Source organism: Ornithorhynchus anatinus, chromosome 12 (genome assembly GCF_004115215.2).
Source record: "Ornithorhynchus anatinus isolate Pmale09 chromosome 12, mOrnAna1.pri.v4, whole genome shotgun sequence".
Classification (NCBI taxonomy): Eukaryota; Metazoa; Chordata; class Mammalia; order Monotremata; family Ornithorhynchidae; genus Ornithorhynchus; species Ornithorhynchus anatinus.
This window is the reverse complement of record NC_041739.1, coordinates 16,737,669-16,758,809: the sequence shown is the minus strand read 5'-3', so window position 1 is coordinate 16,758,809 and position 21,141 is coordinate 16,737,669. Positions and strand designations below refer to the sequence as shown.

General features: G+C 44.3%; 2 protein-coding genes across 2 annotated transcripts in view; one reads left to right on the top strand and one right to left on the bottom strand.

Moving 5' to 3' along the window:
- The window catches only part of ETFDH (electron transfer flavoprotein dehydrogenase), a 26,882-nt gene extending 18,862 nt beyond the window's left edge, over positions 1 to 8,020 (top strand). The window contains exons 11-13 of the mRNA XM_029077142.2: positions 3,285 to 3,467; positions 5,313 to 5,534; positions 6,292 to 8,020. Coding sequence (XP_028932975.1) covers positions 3,285 to 3,467; positions 5,313 to 5,534; positions 6,292 to 6,455 — 569 coding nt within the window. The 3' untranslated portion in view covers positions 6,456 to 8,020. The remainder of the gene's footprint in view (positions 1 to 3,284; positions 3,468 to 5,312; positions 5,535 to 6,291) is intronic.
- PPID (peptidylprolyl isomerase D) lies at positions 7,266 to 21,141 on the bottom strand. The gene is made up of 10 exons (XM_029077143.2): positions 20,944 to 21,141; positions 16,460 to 16,600; positions 15,587 to 15,693; positions 14,913 to 15,101; positions 12,432 to 12,554; positions 11,745 to 11,851; positions 8,767 to 8,902; positions 8,022 to 8,108; positions 7,894 to 7,936; positions 7,266 to 7,530 (listed from the first exon to the last, which is right to left on the bottom strand). The coding sequence occupies exons 1-10, from the start codon at positions 21,026 to 21,028 to the stop codon at positions 7,442 to 7,444; spliced, it is 1,107 nt and encodes a 368-aa protein (XP_028932976.1). The 5' UTR covers positions 21,029 to 21,141; the 3' UTR covers positions 7,266 to 7,441.

The window sequence follows — 21,141 nt, the reverse complement described above, 5'->3', positions numbered from 1 at the left end:
GAGCTTTCAGTAGGGCTTTGAAGGGGGGAAGTGTGCTAATTTGGCAGATTTGAGGAGGGAGGGCATTCTGGGCCAGAGGTGGGATGTGGGCCAGGGGTCGACGGTGGGAGAGGCGAGAATGAGGCACAATGAGAAGATTAGCAACAGAGGAGCGGAGTGTGCGGGCTGGGATCTAGAAGGAGAGAAGAAAGGGGAGGTAAGAAGGGCAAGGGGATGGAGAACTTTGAAGCCAATAGTGAGGAGTTTTTGCTTGATATGAAGGTTGATAGGCAACCACTGGAGATTTTTGAGGAGGGGGTGACATGCCCAAAACGTTTCTGTAGAAAGATTATTAGGACAGCAGAGTGAAGTATAGACTGAAATGGGGAGAGACAGGATGTTGGGAGATCAGAAAGGATGCTGATGCAGTAATCGTCGGAATATGATGAGTGATTCTATTAATGTTGTAGCGGTTTGGATGGAGAGGAAAGGGTGGATCTTGGCCATGTTGTGAAGGTGAGACCGGCAAGGTTACAAGACAACAGCAGGTGTGTTTCCAGAGAACCAGATATCACATTAGCAATCCGTCATTTTGATCATTTCACTTTACAGAGAGGTAGGCAAATCTGACCTGCCTTTTATAATCTATGTCAGTTATCCTTATCTATGTGCCACGGTTCTCAGAAAAAGAGCAAGCATAGGCAAGCCCTGGTTGAAATTGGATTGTCATAGGAATCCGAAGTGAAAAAAAAAATTATCTTAGAAGTTAGAAAAACTGAATTTGAAGAGAAAGTGGGTGTGCTCATCGCTGGCGGTTACTGAATTGAAAAGTTCAGTAGCCCGTGATGAGTTTTTACTAAAAACTCAAGCCCTTGTTTCGCAAGTAAATTGATGATGGTGGGAGCCATCCCGTTGTTACCACTTCCTATTAGTCTTTCAGTGCCTTCCGCCATACCTCTGTCCATAGCAGTAAAATACTAATAATTGTGATTTGTTTAAAGTACTATTTGCCAAGCGCTGCAATAGATACAGGATAATCAGATATAGTCCCTGTCTCACATAGGGCTCAAAAGGGAAGTGAAAAGGGAAATTTCTGGGCCTACCTGGTCGAGGAGCTGCCGAGACATTCATATATAAAAACATTACTGTATTGTCACACTGCCTCTCCAGATAATATGTAGTGACTGACACACTCTCACTTATACCCAGTGTCTATGTGAAATCCAGAAGAGGATGAAAACCCTGGGATCATGGTGTAGTGGAAAGAACCCAGTCTTGGGAGTCAGAGGCCGTGGGTTCTAATCCCGGCTCCCCCACTTATCAGCTGTGTGACTTTGGGCAAGTCACTTCTCTGTGCCTCAGTTACCCCATCTGTAAAATGGGGATTAAGTCTGTGAGCCCCATGGCGGACAACCTGATTACCTTGTATCTAGCCCAGTGCTTAGGACAGTGCTTGGCACATAGTAAGTGCTTAACAAATACCACTAATATTATGAGAAATCTGGCCAGGACAAGAGAAGTTTGGGAATTGTAAATGAGTTGAAATTAGGGCTAGTAAAATAAGCAAATGAGACTGGGAAACCGAATAGATACGGGTGACTGTTGTACTGAAGAGAAACAAGAGTTTAGAAAGTCCCTCCCATCCGAATAGACTAGAAATTTGGATGGGATAGTGGAATGAGGAGAGTAGAGGGTGTTTATCTAAATTAATTCTCTATTATGAAGGGATGACAAATCCATCATTTCCATAAGGTAAAAGGGCCAATGGAGATGGACATTGAAAAACTGTACTTTCCAAGCGCTTAGTACCGTACTCTGCACCCAATAAGCGCTCAATAAATACAATGGAATAAATGAATGAAAAAGAGGTAGTTTTACGTTTGGTATTTATTGAGCACTTACTGTGTGTTGGGCACTATAGTAAGCACTTGGAAGAGTACAGTTCAATGGAGTAGTTGACCCAATCCCTACCCACAAGGAGCTTACAGACTACAGGGCAAGACAGACATTAAAGCAAACTATAGATGGATATATATGTAAATGGTGTGGGGGTGGGGTGAAAATACAGCGCACTTCCTCCGGGAAGCCTTCTCATACTAATTCACGATACTTTGGTCGTGTCATCAATCAGTCAAGCAATTGAATTTGAATACTTACTGTGTCCAGAGCACTATACTAAACGCTTGGGAAAGTCCAGCACAAGAGAGTTGGTAGACAAGTTCCCTGCCCACAACAGGTTTACAGTCTAGTCTTGTCAAACTGGCAGCAAGCCTTAGCATGTACTTAATCCTGATCCTCATCACAAGTAGGTTTATTTGTACATTCACCTATTTGATGCTGATGTGTGTGCTAGAACTAGGTTTAGCGTACATATGCTAAACCATGTTCATCTTCCCACTCCCAATATTTGTAAATCATTTTTGTCTCTCCTCATTAGATCATAAGCTCCTTTACACAGGGACCATGTGTCTTGTTTCTGTGGCACTCTCCTAAGTGTTTAGTACAGGGCTTTGCACTCGATAAATGCTCATTAAGTACAATTGATTAGATGACCCCCTTTCCCTCTGCTCCTCCCCTTCTCCCTTCCCCTCCGCACTGTGCTCATTTGTATATATTTTATTACCCTATCTATTTTGTTAATGAGGTGTACATCCCCTTGATTCTATTTATCGTGATTAAGTTGTCTTGTTTTTTGTCCACCTGTCTCCCCCGATTAGACTGTAAGCCCATCAGTGGGCAGAGATTGTCTATCTGTTGCCGAATTGTGCATTCCAAACGCTTAGTACAGTGCTCTGCACATAGTAAGCACTCAATAAATACTACTGAATGAATAAGAAGGAAAGTGGAGGACAGATGGTTTTCTGCCCAGAGTGTGTCATGTGTGAAGTGGTTGACATAATGGGAGATGGGCCTTGATTGACCAAGAACTCCTTGAAACACTGGAACTGCAGTTGAGAGGTCTGGGTTTTCCTGCCCCGCAGCGGCAGTGTGGCCTAATGGAGTGGGAGTCGGGAGACTCAGGCTATTATATTCCCCAGAGTGTTGAATTTCACATACCTTTAGAAGTATGGGAAAAATCAAGCTTATAGTCACAGAGTTTTAGCATCAGATATACTTTCAGGCATGAAATATTTTTCATCGTCAAAAGACGCTGTTATTTTTTTTCAAGATTAAAATAAAGTTGGAGAATGTTACTTGTATATTTATGCATGTTTCCTAGATTTCATTCTGGACATTGCTCTCAGTTTTTGTTAAACCAGTTTTTAATTCGACTGTCTCTGTATTATTAAACCTCATATAACTAGGTCTCCATGTGCCTGAGTATGAAGAAAATTTGAAGAACTCGTGGGTGTGGAAAGAACTTTATGCTGTCAGAAATATCAGGCCTTCCTGCCATAGTATGCTGGGTTTATATGGAGGAATGATTTACACTGGTATATTTTACTGGATATTCAGAGGAATGGAACCCTGGACCTTAAAACACAAAGGTAACTCAAATGCAGACATTCTGTGGGCTTTCAAAGTCATATTTCTGAAAATTATTTTGGATGCCTAGCTAATCAGGTGAGAGCAAGGGGTGTCGTTGAGGAGTTGAAATAGGGTTGTATCATGCACCTATGTGATGCATCCTGTAGACATTCAATACGCAGTTGCTGACTCAGTACTGTAGTACGTGATCCCGTTTTCATGATAAATGCTAGGATCTTCACATATCACACATCCCCTACTCCTTTGAGATTGTCCTCTGATTTCAAGGAAACATCTGGTCTCTGGACCTTGCACCTCTCCCAAACAAATAGAATATAATTCTCTCCTGGATAACACACCTCCCCTCCCTTCATGCACAGTTCCATATTTGCCTTCTATGTCAGCCTCTCTTCTAAACTCAGCTCTTTTATCCCTGTCACTGTTGTTGCCAACCTCCCGGCCCTGGCTTACCTTCACAGTCAGTTTCCTCTGCTCCTGCATTTGCACAACTAAGCAACACCGGTGTAAATTGAAAACTCCGGGCAACCCTTCTTTTACTTCGCAGTCATTTTATGCCTCTCTTATTGACTCCCTTGCTGCAAAACCCTACTATTCTAGACCTCCAAATCCCCCCTGCACTTGCCATCCCCCCATCTCCCTCTTCCTGTCTCCTTCAGAGGGGCTACTACACTGCCTCTTTCTGTCTTTACTGATAGTATTCTGCTTTTATCCTGGGCCGGGAGCCTATTCACATTTTTTGTCTGCCTATTTGATAATAGTCATCGGAGAAGGTAAGTGCTTACTGTGTGGGTAGCACTGTGCTTAGCACTGGATTAGAAACAGGGATAATCATGCCTGACACTCTCCCTGTCCCACGTGGACTCAGTCTAAGGGAGAGGGAGGACAGGTGCTGGAACGCCATTGTCCAGATGAGGAATTGGAGGCATCAAGAAGTTAAGTGGCACAGCCAGGGTCACGCAGCAGGCAAGTGGCAGAGCTGGGATTAGAACACTGGTGTCCCGGCCCTCAGTCCTGCACTCTTTCCACTAGGCCATGCTGCTTCAGCTCTGCCCCTCATTAGATTGTCATCTTCTTGAGGGGAATGACCCTCAATCATTTTATTTTATGTTCCCAATATCATGTTCTGCACAAAGGGGGCACTTGGTTTTGCTTTTTAAAAATAAATGGTTGGTTTGGGGGCTGAGTTCCCCCATATTTGGAGAAATTAGTATGTTATCCTTATTCTTTAGAATGGGGAATACAATTCCCATCCTAATATTTGTGCCTTACAATGTGCCAGGACAGGGTGTTAGGGAAAATACAAGAAAGCGGCAAGGAAAAATTGAGAGTTAAAACACGTAGACAAGAGGATATCATTGTCCTGCTAGCAGCGAGTGATGCATTTCAAACAGTAAAAGCCATTCTGAAGCCAAGTGCCTCCCTGGCCCTTGGGGCCTCCCTCATTGTTTACCCAGGCTTCAGTGAGAACTTGGCCACCGCCCTAATCCAAAATGTTTTGGGGAGTCCATGTTCTATTCTCTCACCACTGATGGGGAGAGAGGGATTGTGCTAGATCAAAGAAAAAGAGCCAAGTCGAAGGAGACATCCTTTCTTGCCCATCAGGTAGAAGGCTCTGTTGGGGCCAGGGTTGGGAGGGCCGCAGGTAGAAGGGCAGCCTTCGGGTCTCAGCTCGTCGTACCTTAGAACCTCGGTTGGGGGTCAGCCCACCTCCCATGACCAGTTTTGATGTTTGCCATACCATACCATACGAAACTGTTCAGCAACAAGGCCTCCCTTTGAAAATCATTTTGAAATTCACACTGCTGGTTCACATTAATGCTAAGAGGGTTTTAAAACAATCTTAGGGGCCGACTCGGACCAGCTGAAGCCAGCCAAAGAATGCACGCCAATCGAGTATCCGAAACCTGATGGGCAGATTAGTTTTGACCTTCTTTCGTCAGTGGCTCTAAGTGGTACCAATCATGAACATGACCAACCTGCACACTTGACTCTGAAGGATGACAGTGTCCCTGTGAATAAAAATTTAGAAATATATGATGGGCCAGAAGGACGATTCTGCCCTGCAGGTAAGGAATTTGTCTTTCCATTATAACTGTGGTAGTAAGTGCTTTCTCGGTGCATGGGGTAAAGGATAATCAGCTCATTGTGGGCAGAGAATGTGTCTGTTTACTGTTATATTGTACTCTCCCAAGCACTTAGTATAGTGATTTGCAAACTGTAAGCACTCGATAAGTACAGTTGAATCAATGAACTCTGAAGGGCAAGTACTTGTCAGACTGGCTTGAAATACTCTCCTAAAGCCCAGGCCTCTGCCTGGTTGTAAACAGTAATGGAGAAGAGCATCTGGCTTCCAGCTGTCCCTTCTCAGTGTCCTGTGAAGTCACTTATGAAGCTTATGAGGCCCAATGATTTGGTGGCTGGATTCCAACCCTGAGTGGGGTACTATTTACCGCCCTCAATTCAGAGATACTGTAGTTTGGTCACATCTAAAATCCAGGTCTCATTCCCTTTTGTGTGGATCCTCTTTTTTTAGGGATTAAGCTTCCTTTTCTCAGATGGCCCGCCTTACTGTCTTTGTGCAACCCATTAGTTCAGCAGTGCTTGGCAAATATTTTCTACCTGTCACGGGGCCTGACCCTAGCTTTATACCCCAACATTTTACTTAGCAGCTTCATATGCCTTCCAAATCTTTTTATTCTCCAGTGTGAATGAGATGCTCACCTGTATCCTGAAAAATTGGTTGATTTGTCTCTGAAATGAAGAGGTTATTCATTCCCAATAAAAGCCAAAAGCTCACTAACCCTTCATTTTATTTTTTGTCAGGAGTTTATGAGTTTGTCCCTGTGGAGAAGGGAGATGGATTTCGGTTACAGATAAATGCTCAGAACTGTGTCCACTGCAAAACATGTGATATAAAAGATCCGAGCCAGAATATTAATTGGGTGGTTCCTGAAGGTGGTGGAGGACCTGCTTATAATGGAATGTAAAGCTAAATCAACTGATTTCAGTTGCAAATGACAGGAACTTATATAATTTTATGGTAAATGGACTGTTTTAAATTATTTTTGAAAAGCACTCAAGTATCCTGTATCAGCATTAATTAAAATGTTTATAAGGTAACAAGCCCTTACTTGCAGTGAAACAAAAAGGGAAAGTTCTTTTCCTTCATCATAAAAGTCTTGGGGATAATTGTTTCTATTCAGTAACGAATTACGAGATCTCTGTTCAATCGTTTTCCGTTCTCCAAACTGCCCCGCCAACAGGGTAAGTGCATCATTGACTCCACAAAATTTGGTTTATGGATTTTTAATCTGATTTGATCTTCTAGCTGTAGAATGGCCTTGAAACCATTTATTTTGAGTTTGCCAAACTGGTGCTGATGCTCCCTTTAGTTGGCGATTATAATTTTGCCCCAGTTGAAGTGAACTTGTTCTTTCTACCACCAAACTCTAGCTCAAAAGATTTTCAAACTGAAGATGGCAGGGGCGTTCTATGGCTGTTGCAACAAAGATTATTAATATCCGTCATCATCCCCCCTGGCACCTACTTCCCCTCTCCCAATTTGCCACAGATTTGTGAAATGAGCCAAGCAGTGGGTAGAAATTCACTTTTTATTTAGCAAAGGAAGGCTCCCCAGGATTAAACACGCGAAGCATTGGGCTAGAGTGTAAACAGCTATTTTAGAACAAGTTCATATAAACCCAGGCAATCTGACTTGTGTATTATTGGGAACTTCTAGCTAACAGTACAGAGTGAGACAAGTTTGCAAACTCAGGAAAGTGAAGAAGCTGCTAAAGTCAGGTTTCCACACTTTTTTATTTACGGTAATGGCTATCTGAATCTCCTACCAGTAAACAAGAGGGAACATGGATTCAGTATTCATCGCAGTCTGGAACGCCTCCATCCCATACTGCCTTTAAATCTTCATAGTTGATGGGTTCACAATCAGTGCATACTTGAAACTAAAAATTTCTTAAGCAAACATTTTGGCATAAGCTGCTTTTTCTTTTTCCTTTTGTGCCTTAATCTTCTGTTTGACTCTCAGTGTCTCTGCCTGGATAGCTGTTTAAAAAAAAAATAACAGAATCAGCATGGAGAACGGGAACATCTCAGGTGCTCCCTTTCTTCAGTACTCAAGCCAAAATGATCTATCGCAGGCCCTAAAGCTCAGCTAGACAGAGCAATCAACGTTTCTCTTCCAGGCAGATGTCTGGCTGCCACTTGCCTAGGGGTTCAGAAACAAGAGCTATTGCTGTCATCAGTATTGATTGGGCATCCGCTGTGTTCAGAGCACTGTACTGAGCGTGAGGAATGGTAGTAAGACACTGCAATATTTCATCCGGATGAAGACTACCATAGATAACAAGGACTAATGGGTTCTGGGGGTTAATACTGATAATCTCATTTCTACCATGTTTAACCTACCTTTGTCTTCAGGGGTAATATCTTGTGCCTTCTTAAGATCAGCCTTCAAGTGGGGAGGAAAAAAAAATCAAGTTAAATGTGTGCTTTGAAAATGTTTTTTAAAAAATTAAATTAAAAGAAAATATTACCAATGCCTGGTCGTATTCCTTTATTCCCTGCCATCCTTGGGCCCGGCGATAAAGTGCTTTGGTGTTCGATGGGTCTATTGCTAAAGCCTGAAAAAACAACCAATACTTATTCAGGGTTTAAGAAGAGTATTTGTCTCCTGTCATTTTCCCTTGAAGTCTAAACTGCGGACATTAAGGACATACCTGTTTGGGGCACTGGCAATGTAAGATTTGTAAGCAGTTTAAAGACCTGAAGATTACCTATTCTTGCTTTCTGATTTAGTGTTCTAAGTATTCATTTTTTTAATCAAGATCTAACAAGCGACAAATTAAGTTCCTTCAAATTCAAAACCTGCTGTTGGACAAATACTACAAATCAGTTTTAGTAAACTTGTCAGCCTCAATAGGCTTTAAGTGGCCTTTCTCTTTTTATGTGTTTTCCTAATGACAGCACCTTCCCCCACTGGCTTCCTTGACAGTTTAATCTTAACAATCCCATTTTAGGAAGGAGGGGGAAGAGTCAATCAAATACAGATTTTATTCTTGGATCTGTTGTTTAAATCCTGATTTGTCTGCAAGGTACTTACTAGATCCTGAATGATCTAAAAAAAAAAAGAAACCATACAAAAAGCGCATGCTTTGCCTCCAGGAGTAAAAATTCTACTACTTCACACTAATTTTTTAAAGGGAAGTTTTTTTCTCACTGATGTGAAGAGATAAATGGGAATATCTTGCTCTTCAAAGATCAGCCCCCAAATACACCTACCTCAATACAGCTTTCAATGGCTCCCTGCCAATTTGACATCTTCAGTTTACAAGCAGCAATATTTAGGATACAGCTTAGAGCTACTGGGTTCAGGTTTGACGTATCCTCAGCGGCAGCCTTTGAAGATTCTACGTATCTGCTCAAAAATATGAACAGAATTTTATAAATTGTATGAAATCCAAAGTAGTTTAAACTCAAAACCATATTTGGTCCTAAACTGGCTTTCCTGGAAAAGGTGTTCTGCAATTCTAGGTTTAAATGCAAATTATGGCCAATTAAAAAAAGATTAACAGAAGCTGGTGGTATAATAAACACCCTGCAAACACAGAAGTTCAGACCACTTAATTCCTAACCAACTGCCAAATTGGGGAAAGTGATTTTCCAAAAGTGTTTTAAATGACCCTAATTTACGTTGCTATATACATTATGACAAATTCCAAATAACACTTTGTATTCGTGCTTTTCACAGGTTATCAGCTCACCTATGAGTAAAATCACTTCTGCAACTGTTCAAGAAGAGGACTGGATTTAGGACTAATAACCTCTGTGTAACTTCAGATGTAGAGAAACAGCACAGCCTAGTGTAAAAAGCGCCGGTCCGAGAGTCAGCGGACCTGATTTCTAATCGCAGCTTTTCCGCTTGCCTGCTGGGTGACCTTGGGCAAATCCCTTAACTTCTCTGTGCCTCCGTTTCCTCATCTGAAAAATGGGGATTCACTACCTGTTCTCCCTGGGAGCACTATATGGGACCTGATTATCTTCCCTTCAAGACTCTAAGCTCACTGGGCAGGGAACCTGTCTACCAATGCTACTGTACTCTCCCAAGCGCTTAGACAGCACACTGCAAACAGTAAAGCACTCAAATTCCATTGATTGATTTAGATTTAAAACTAACCAGAACCTTGTGCTAGTTTTAGAAATTACAACATCTTTCAGGCTGAGACCCAAAATTCCATGTTTGTGATCCACCAATGTTTATTTTTCCTCCAGAAAATTCCACAGAAAAAACCCAGGTACATACAACCCTCCCTCCAATCAAGTGTAATCTCCAAGATGACAAGCTGCAATGACCTAAACCAGGGAGCAATGGAATGAGGGTTCTGAAAATCCCTCGAGTCACTGTGGATTGAAGAGGACATAAATACCTAAAATTAATCAATCATTTGCATTTATAGAGCACTTACTGTGTGCAGAGCCCTACACTATGTGCCTGGGAAAGTACAATATAACAGAGAGAGAAAGCCCAGAGAGTAAGATCTGGATAGAGAAGGCTACCAAGGGTATTATCGTGTGGGAGATATTACTTCCTATTTCATCGCTGGGGAAGATCCGAGATAATGACATCAAAAACAGTCCCTGTCTCACACAGGGTTTACAACTTAAGTCAGAGAAGAATAGACTGAATCCTTTTAACAGATGAAAAAACTGAAGCACAGAGAAGTTGGGTTTCTTTGTTTTGTTTTTTCAATGGTACCCGTTAAACGCTTACTATGTGCCAGGCACTATATTTAAGTGCTGGGGTTGTTACAAGCTAATCAGGTTGTATAAAGTTCATGTCCCACATGGGGCTCACATTTTTCAGATGAGATAACTAAGGCACAAAGAAGTGAAGCGACTTGCCCAAGGTCACACCGCAGGCAAGCAGCCAAGCCAGGATTAGAACCCAGATCCTCTGCCTCCCAAGTCCATGCTTCTACTAGACTGCTGCTAATGTGGCCCACAGTGACACCAGCCTCAGGGCTAAGTGGCACCCTCAGCTCTCACAATCTGAAGGAAATCTATTAACAAACCACAGCTCCACAGGCAGGTAAATTCATTTACCAATGTCTTACATAAAACGTAAACAGTGAATGTACTGGTTACCTTATTGGTGTTTATTGAACACTGGTGTGCAGAGAAACGTATTAAGGGCTTGGAGTTAAATTTTTAATGAAAGATTTCATCTACCAGAGAGCCCACTTAAAATACACAATGAACAAGAAAATATAAATTCTTGCCACATTAAGGGCATATCAAGCTGAAACTCTTTTCCGTCGGCTTGCCAGCTTCCTCTTTACTTTTTAAATGGCATTTACTAAGTGCTTACTATGATAATGACGGCATTTATAAAGCCCTTACTATATGTCGAGCATTGTTCTAGCACTGGGCCATATACAAATTAATCTGGTTGGACACAATCCCTGTCCCACTTGGGCCCACAATCTAAGTAGGAGTGAGAACAGGTATTGAATTCTCATTTTATAGTTGATAGAAGTTAAGTGACCTGCCCAGGGTTACACAGCAGACAAATGGCAGAACCAGCATTAGAACCCAGGTCCCTGACTCCCAATCCCATGCTCTTCTTGCAGCGCTTTCCACTGGGTCGCAGAGCTTCCCAAAAGGTCTTACTGACTGTCACTCCCCGTCTCTTAACTGTACTCTCGAAGCACTTAGTACAGTGCTCTGCACACAAATACCACTGACGACGATGATCCTGGTTCAATTGTCCTGTCCTTCACTCTTCACTCAAGCTGTTTCCCCAACCCAGAACATTCTCCCTCTTGGCCCCTTCTGCCAAATCCAAAACACCACAGTGCTCCCTATGCATATCTGTCCTTCACTTTTATCCTCAGTACTTAATGAATACACAGTTATTGAGCAGGCATATCTGCACTACTTCTGGTTACATCATCGTCCTTCCTCCTGCTAGATTTGTACATAATTTTTGTCCGTCTCCCCCCGCTAGATTCTAAGATCCTTGAAGGCAGGACACCTTTGTCTTGCTTATGTTTTATTCTCCCAAGCACTCAGTAGAGTGTTTACACTCGGGAGACACACAAAATCATTGACTAATGTCCCATTTCAGCACCCCCAATATTTACAGTTAACAGCCAAAGTCGTTTATTCACATCTGCAAAAACCCACATGCCATACAAATTTAACCATTTTACCCTTTAACGATACTTTTTTAAGTCGTTGAAACTGTGAACTTGCATTACCTTAAAACCTTTGAATATTTTTTAATAGCTAACTCCCAGTTCTGGGACTTGAAGAATGTGTTTCCAATATTCTTTATGTCTTCGGCTACAGTCAGAATTTTGTCTACCTGTAACAGAGAGGGGATAAAAATATTGGATTCTTGATCTAAGTACTAAATGAAAATGAATGCTAAATGAGGTTCATCATAACACTCAGAGGTTATTAGGTTTAATTTACCGTTTTAGAGGAATACCAGACTGTTTAACATCAGGATGTCTACTAAATGGCTTGATGGGAGGTGGGAATTTGGCCTCCGTTTTGGCTTTTAGATCGAAGGTTATTTAAAATTCAACTCTTACAATATTTCCCTTCAAATCATTTGAAGACAACTGTAGTGTAACATTTTGTAACTAAGTCAGATTATCCTGGATTTAAAAGCTCTGAAATCATACCCATCGCTGGAAAGTTGAAATCAATAATGGAATAAATGAGAGTGAAGAAATGTTCAATAGAATTCATTGGATCTAGCCAAGTATTTAAATATAGATGGGAGGGATTGCTATGAAGCGACCTTAAAAAAAAAATCACCCAACTTTCTCTGACTTATTAGGAATGAATTAAATACAAAACAGAATCCCAAGCAAAAATCACAAATCTTTTGTAAAATATTAGGAAAATATTGAACCTGCTCATGTAAAAGTACTTACCTCTTTTAAGTTAATATCTGAATCTTCAGGGAAGTCTGGATAAGTATCCCCTGAGCCATCCATTGGGGAAATTCCCCAGTCATCCCCTTCTTGCAACTCTCCACATTCTGCAATCACACACAACTGTAAAAAAAACAAAACCCACCGTTGTCAAAACTGCACTGCCAGAAACTATTCGACTTCATTTCTAGTTGAAAAAGGTGCACTGCCATGGCCATAGAAGTTGCTTCTCAAACCACAACTTTAAAGAAGCACCTATTTTATGTCATGTGTTGACTCTGGTGCCTGATACAACATCAACCACCACCCACGCCCACATCTCACTGAGCACGGTCTGAGAATCAGGAAACCTGGGTTCTGATCCCAGCTCCATGACTTGGCAGATGGACTTGCATGACTTACCTTGGGCAAGTAACTGTCTTATTTGGGTCTCGGGTCCCTTTTCTGTTAAATATGGACAAAATATCTGTTCTCCCCATCTCTACCTTAGACGTGTGGGACAGGAATGGTGTCTGATCTACTAATCTCGTATCTATTTTATCACTTGGCACATAGTAACTAATAAATACCACCATTTTTAAAATAATTTTTTTTTTCTTTCTTGTGTCCCAAGAGATCCAACTGTATCTAGCAGACAGCTGCTCAGGGCAAATACTAAAGTGGCTAATTTTTAAACTGGGTATTCCCAGGGTTTACCATCACCTATCTCATATTATTCTTCCGACATCCCTATAAGGTAAGAAAGGCATACATTAATTAGCCCACAAAGAGAAATTATGAGTGACTTGTGCAAGTCCCAGAGCAGGACGGAGGCAGAGGAGAGACCTGAAAGGATGTTAGTACTCACGTTCTACGGTTAGTGGAACAAATTTAGTTTCGTATTTCATGGCTCTCTAGACTGTAAGCTTGTTGTGGGCAGGAAACACACCTCCCAACTGTGCTAATGCTCTTCTAGCCACCGAGCGCTTAGTACTAGTGCTCTGCACACAGTAAGCACTCAATATATACGACTGCTTTAAATTCTCTTTTTCACCAGGAAGACTTTTCCCAGTTAATTCCACAGAAAAAGTTGCCGACTCCAACATTAGTATTCCCTATATGCAGTCATTCTATTTAATTGGTATTTATTAGGCCACGACCTCATTTGCTTTCATTACTTTGGCCCTCATTTCACCATAATCAGTGGAAAAGGCAAAGAGTGTCTAAACTCTGAGAAAAACAGCGCTGGAAAACATATCACAAAAACTCTCGAGTAGCAAAAGAGACTGTGACCTTCAGCCAAAATTGGATGCCTAAAAGTAACACAGAATCATTGCCAACACAAAAGTCAAGGAAAGCATATTGTAACTGAGTCAGCTCACATGACTGATTCTTCTTTGTCAGAAGAAGCAACTCCGTGACCTTAGCTCAGAGTCCTTTCACTATGGAATATCCGCTTGCTTATAATAATAATGTTGGCATTTGTTAAGTGCTTACTATGTGCAGAGCACTGTTCTAAGCGCTGGGGTAGATACAGGGTAATCAGGTTGTCTCACGTGAGGCTCACAGTTAATCCCCATTTTACAGATGAGGTAAATGAGGCACAGAGAAGTTCTACTTGCAAGTGAAATAGGACATTTTTAATTTTATGACCTGTTTTCTTCCAACATATGGTATTACTGGTTTGATGGGTACAGGTTTTTTTTAAACTATGTGGTAAACTTTGAATTATTCAAAAATAGGTGTCAAGTTAAGGGTTCCTCTTCCCACTCTGGCTGCCTGCCTTTTGGCCACCGCATTGTTCTGTAGGACCTTGACTAGAAGATGAGGCCAAAACACAGGAAAAGGAAACGTAAATCGGTTTTGAGATTTGGTGAAAACGGTTAAAAACGGTTTTAGGGACAAGGAATGGGGATCTGGGAAAGGTACAGGAAAGTGGATTTAATGTTTAAGTTCAATTGGGTGTGCTCTCCTCATACCTAATCATAGCTTTGACTGTATGCTAAGCTTGTTGCGGGCAGGGAATGTGTCTGTTACTTTGTTGTCTTGCACTCCCCCAAGCGCTTAGTATAGTGCTCTGTACACAGTAAGTGCTCAGTAAGAACAACTGATTGATTATAGATAAAGTTGTTTGCTGCTTTTCTCTTTTTCTAAATTTACTTGTGGGGAGAACAATTTCTGGCCTCCATTCACTGAAACACTGCACCTCATAAATGGAACTTTCACTTGCACGTCATTCAATCCAATCAGCAGTAAATCCATGTCATATTTAAAAAAATGTATTTCAAGGTATTTTCCTTCCTTTTTTTTTTTTTTGAAATGTAATTTGTCTTGGGGTTTTTTGTTTGTTTTCTAACCCACCTTAAGCAGTCAATGCAGAAATGCCAAGCCAGCAGGGACCTGGGGAAAATCCCTCATTTTAACAGAGAGGAAATCCAGTCCCTCTCCAATCCGCTCCCTCACCGAGCAGATGATTTTCCCTTGAACTCATCTCACACTTACTTTTTCGGGATTTTCACCTTTAACTTCAACATTCTCCAGAATTTTCGTCACGCCCATTCCTTTCATCACTTGGCCGAACACCACGTGCTTCTGGTCCAGATGAGGAGTTGGCACGGTGGTGATGAAGAACTGGGAACCGTTGGTGTCCCGGCCGGCATTAGCCATGCTCAGCAAGCCCTCCTGATCGTGCTGTCGGAGAAATCCCATTTGATAGTGTCACTACCCAGTGCCCTGTTCAGGAGGCCATAGGACCCACCCGGCTGCACCAGAAGACTGGAAGAAATTATGCCCATATGAATGCCGTTTAGCTCAAAGACTCTTTACACTACTGTTCAGACTACGACATCGCTCGAAGAGCACAGTTACAGTTTAAATCGATGTTTTCAATCTGGGAGACAGCAGACTAACTGCGCAACAAGTTCTGAATACCAGATTATTTTTTTCAATAAAAAAAGCTCCTATTCTCTCCTGAAGACCTGCAGTCAGGCAGGAAGAAGCCCACTGCAACTGAGGCCTGCCTATCCCAAGCAGGACATAAACTAGAATCTTCTTTCCCATCAGCATAAAGGCAGCCCCGAATGCCTAGTACACTATCGAGCACCTTGTGAGGGCTCAATAAATAGCTGTTGACTAACTCAAAAGCTAGTCCCGCTCAGCATTTACATCTACTTTACCTTATAATGAAAATTTTCATCTTCAAATTTTTCTCCATAAATACTCTCTCCACCTGTCCCATTCTGATTTGAGAAGTCTCCACCCTGAATCATGAATTTCTTAATAACTATAAAGAAAGAAATGGCATTTAGAGGTGGAATCTTAGAAAACGATTAGACAACATCTTAATTTCCCGTGGTCCCAGTTGGCAGTTCAAATTCATCACAGACGGGCCTGAATCTCTCAGTGTCTAAGATACCCTTTGTCAGGCTAAATGCCCTTAGAAAAACATGCTGGCCACATTACTACTGGGAACGCAACACATCGGCACTCAGTACAGTGCCCTGCACACAGTAAGTGCTTAAGAAATACAATTATTACTGGTTCTGGCCTTGGAAGAACTGGATCAATGCCACCAAGCGATAGCAGTTGAAGCCATTTTCCCGCTGTAGCCACAATTCTCTCCCCAGTGCCTGGGCGAGGACTTCTTCTTGAACCCAATGGATAAAGCTTTCCCCTTCTCCATCCACACCTAGTCCTGAGTGGAGGAAAAATGTCAATAGGGCAGGATTCTTTTCCCAGTTACACAAAGCAAGAGAAGAATCTGGTAATCTTGCCTCCTACCCTTCTCGCTGGCACCGAGTCAATTAGCCACTGCGCAAACTATTCCCAGGAAGTTAGACGCTTTGATTCGTTCGGGAAAATAAGAGTGCCATTGCAGAGCTGCAGCCCTAGTAACCAAAGTGGTCTCACATTGGCCTGAAAGAACGAATGGGCGTCCCTGAGGTCAATGTGATGGCGATTCACTTACGCCCCGGGAGCAGTGAGCCGTTTCAAAGCAAGGCTACAACGCTAACTGATCCCCGATGAAGATGGAGGCGGCCGACACTTACTTCGATGAAATGGGCATCCTTTGAAATGGAGAGGTTTCCCGGTTGTGGGCCCGATGCCTTTCTCTCCTGTACACAAGGCGCGGAAATTTTCCGCTGTTTTGGGCACGATATCTGCAAATAGTTCGAAGACGATCCGACCGACTGAAAGGCAGAAGACATTGGGCACGATTCAGACAGCGAAAACGATATGAGATTATCCTTATTTATCGTTTATCCCCTAGTCCCACTCCTCCTAACGTTCTCACCTCGATTCGACAACACGACTATCCTCCCTGTCCCAGAAATCCGCAACATTGCTGTCGTCCTTGACTCTCTGCTATCGCTCAACTCCCAATTCCGATTTCAATTTCAATCTAACACTGCGGGTCCTTTCTGCACGCCATCTCCTGGAGCGGTCCTTTCCTCTCCATCCGACTGCCATTCCTGGGTACCGGCTCTGGTCACAACACTATGGCAGTCAAGTGTCGCCTCATTCTCCTCTCCGGCCAACGCCAATTTACCTCCGACCTCTCCCTGCTCCAAATCCATTCTACCATACTGCTACATGGAACACCTTGTCGAAACACGGCCCGGCCCCCGTCTCCCCTCTTTCTGTGCCTCTCCTCCCCAAAGCCTTCTCCAAATTGGCTTCAAGTGTCTCCGCCATCAGTTCTTGTCCACCATTCCCCAACTTACTTCTCCGTTTCTCCCAGGCCAGCTTTCTAGCTGCTTTTTAGTTGCCATTGTTTTTACGAGATGTTCTTCCCCTTGACGCTGTTTAGTGCCATTGTTCTTGTCTGTCCGTCTCCCCCGATTAGACCGTAAGCCCGTCAAACGGCAGGGACTGTCTCTATCTGTTGCCGACTTGTTCATCCCAAGCGCTTAGTACAGTGCTCTGCACATAGTAAGCGCTCAATAAATACTATTGAATGAATGAACCTCACCCAAGTCTCCCACCTCCATCCCTCTGCTCGAGGTCCCGACAGATCAAAGCTCTCCCGACATTTCAAGTCCTCGTAAAATCCCACCTCCGCTAATAAGCCTTCCGCTCTTAATTTCCCAGGAACCGTATTAGTGGAAACCCGTCGGACATCTCTACCACTTACAGACTTCTTTCTACCCAACCGTAATATTCATGTACAAAAGTTTATTCAATTATATACTTGATTATTTAGTTGGACTACTCCAGGTATAAATATCTGTAAGTCCATCTACCCCTGTAGACCATACTCTCCCCTAATGGTAATTTTCTTGTTGGTAGGGAATGTGTCACTTGTTTATTCTGAATTTCCTCGGTGCCTAGTATAATGCACTGTATGAAGTGGGCGCCCAATAACCAATAAATATTTGTTATAAATAAATAACAACTCCTACAAGTACTCCTACTACTTTAGGATGTAGGCTGCTGAAGGGTAGAGGCTGTGTTTTGTGGGCATTTGTAACACATTAGGGCGGGTCGACAACGCTTTCAAAAATCAACGTTACTTAACAAAACTTCTTTTTAATTCTGATTCCCCCTAGACCCAGGTTGAAATCACACCGCTCAGAACACTGACAAAAGCTCCACCTTTCTGCATATACTTAGGGTGAAGCTAGTTGGGGGGCTTATAATAAAGCACTGAAGGCTAACGCTCAGTGGCTCCCCTATGTACCGGGTGGAATTATATCATCCTTCAGAGCTGGGACAAAAGCCACCCAGGCAGGTTTTTACATCGAGTTAAGAAGCTTCTGCTACAACGCGGCAGATCTGACTCCAGGGACGGCAGTGAGTTCTAAGGAGTGGGCGAACGAGATTCCCCCTTCAACCGGTCTGCCCCTTTAGACTGGACTTCTGAACCTCCTTCGCTGGACCTGGCAAAGCATCTCTAATATATAAATTAAAGGAACGCTCTCCATCACAGCCGGGTACGTACGCGTCCTACGAAAGATAATGAGAACTGGAAGTACTGTGATTCTTCTATCACTCTCCCGATCACTAGACTGGGCAGGGATTGTTCACCGAATGAACTGTCGCTCTTTATGGCTGTATTATACTTTCCCAAGCGTGTAGTACAGTGCTCTGGGCACAGTAAGTGCTTAATACGACTGAATTAACTAATTACCTGATTGACTCAGGTTCTCAGCTCTGCCACTTGTCTGTGGTACGGGTGCGTGTGTGTTTTACGGTATTTATTAAGAGTTTACCATGTGCCGGGCATTGCGCTAAGCACTGGGGTGAATGCAAGCTAATCAGGTCGGCCCCAGTCCCTGTCCCATACGGGGCTCCCAGTCTCAATCGCAGCGTGGCTCAATGGAAAGAGCCCGGGCTTAGGAGTCAGGGGTCATGGGTTCTAATCCCGGCTCCGCCACCTGTCAGCTCTGTGCCTTTGGGCAGGTCACTTGACTTCTTGGGGCCTCAGTCACCTCATCTGTAAAATGGGGGTGAAGACTGGGAGCCCCGCGTGGGACAGCCTGATGACCCTGTATCTACCCCAGCGCTTAGAACAGTGCTCGGCACAAAGTAAGCATTTAACTCCCCCGATTAGGCTGTGAGCCCGTCATTGGGCAGGGATTGTCTCTATCTGTTGCCGAACTGTACATTCCAAGCGCTTAGTACAGTGCTCTGCACATAGTAAGCACTCAATAAATACTACTGAATGAACAAATATCAACATAATAATAATAATCATCATCATCATGTTGGTATTTGTTAAGCGCTATGTGCAGAGCACTGTTCTAAGGGCTGGGGTAGATACAGGGTAATCAGGTTGTCCCACGTGAGGCTCACAGTCTTAACCCCATTTTACAGATGAGGGAACCGAAGCACAGAGAAGTGAAGTAACTTGCCCACAGTCACACAGCTGACAAATGGCAGATTCAGGTTTCAAACTCATGATCTCTGACTCCCAAGCCCGGGCTCTTTCCACTGAGCCACGCTTGCTGATTATCTCAGGGATGAGGTAACTGGAGCACAGAGGAGTTAGGTGACTTGCCTAAGGTCACCCGGCAGTCCAGCCCAGTGGACTCCCGGGCCCGTGCTCTGGCCACTGGGTCCAGTGCCTTCTCTGTGCCTCAGTTTCCTCAAGGATAAAATGGGGGCTGAAGCTGCATTTTCAGGCCCCCACCCCGGCCTGGGAGCCACGTGGACCAGGGCCTGTGCCCAATGTGACCATCCTGTCCTGTTCTGTCCGGTCCTGTCCTCTCCCCCGGGGCTGGGCCCCTGGACCCCAAACGGGAAGGAAGTGCTTCCATCGTGGCTCAATGGAAAGAGGCCGGGCTTGGGAGTCGGAGGTTGTGGGTTCTAATCCCGGCTCTGCCACTTGTCAGCTGTGTGACTGTGGGCAAGTCACTTCACTTTTCTGTGCCTCGCTTCCCTCATCTGTAAAATGGTTCATTGGTTACCCTGTTATCTTCCCCAGCGCTTAGAACAGTGCTCTGCACATTGTAAGTGCTTACAAATACCAATATTATTATTATTAAAATGGGGATGAAGACTGTGGGCCCCACGTGGGACAACCTCATTCCCTTCTATCTCCCCCTGCGCTTAGAACTGTGCTCGGCACCTAGTAAGCGTTTAACAAATATCAACATTATTATCATTATTACTATTATCATTAGTATTAAAGTGGGGATGAAGACTGGGGGCCCCACGTGGGACAACCTCATTCCCTTGTATCTCCCCCAGCTCTTAGAATTGTGCTCGGCACCTAGTAAGTGCTTAATATCAACATTATTATGATGATTATTATTAAAATGAGGATGAAGACTGTGGGCCCCACGTGGGACAACCTCATTCCCTTGTATCTCCCCCCCAGCGCTTAGAAGAGCGCTCGGCACCTAGTAAGCGCTTAACAAATACCAACATTATTATCATTATCATGATGATGATTAAAATGGGGATGAAGATTGGGGGCCCCACGTGGGACAACCTCATTCCCTTCTATCTCCCCCCCCAGCGCTTAGAACAGTGCTCGGCACCTAGTAAACGCTTACCAGATCTCAACGTGATCATTACTATTATTATTATTGTCATTAATGGTCCTTATGGTCCTGTGGCGCCCGCCCCGCCTGGTGGGGAGGTCGGGGGCGGGGGGGAGGAGGCGGCTCGCCGAGCCCAGCCCGGGGAACAAGCCAGAAATTGCCAGAAACTTCGTCGGGCCGCGGCTGCAACGTCCGGGCGGCGGGCGGGGAGCGGGGCCCGCACCGACGGTTAGGCCCGAGAAACGGCCACGACCTGCACCCGATCCGAGCTCCGGTGCACAACCGGACAGGATGGGAGCTCCGGGCACAACCGGACCGGACCCGACCCGACCTCCGGGCACAACCGCCACCCGATCGGAGCTCCGGGCACAACCGGACCGGATGGGAGCTCCAGCGCACAAGCGGCCGGGATGGGTGGACCGTGCAGAAACGGGCCCGCTCCGCGGCCCGCCCCGAGCTGCGTGCACAGCCGGTCCCCGGGCCGCCCCGGTCCGGTCCGGTCCGGTCCGGTCCCCCCGCCCCCCGCCGGCCTCGGGCTCACCTACCTCGCTCCCCGCCGACGTCCACATCGAAGAAGACCCTGGGGTTGCTGGGGTTGGAGGGCTTGGCGCGAGGGGACGGCTGCGACATGGCGGTCCACGGGACGAGACGAGACAGGAGGAGACGGGAGCGCCGCGGCACCGACGGCCTCTCGGACAGCGCACGACGACGGCCTGCGGCGGAGGCGGCTCCCGCGCAGGCCC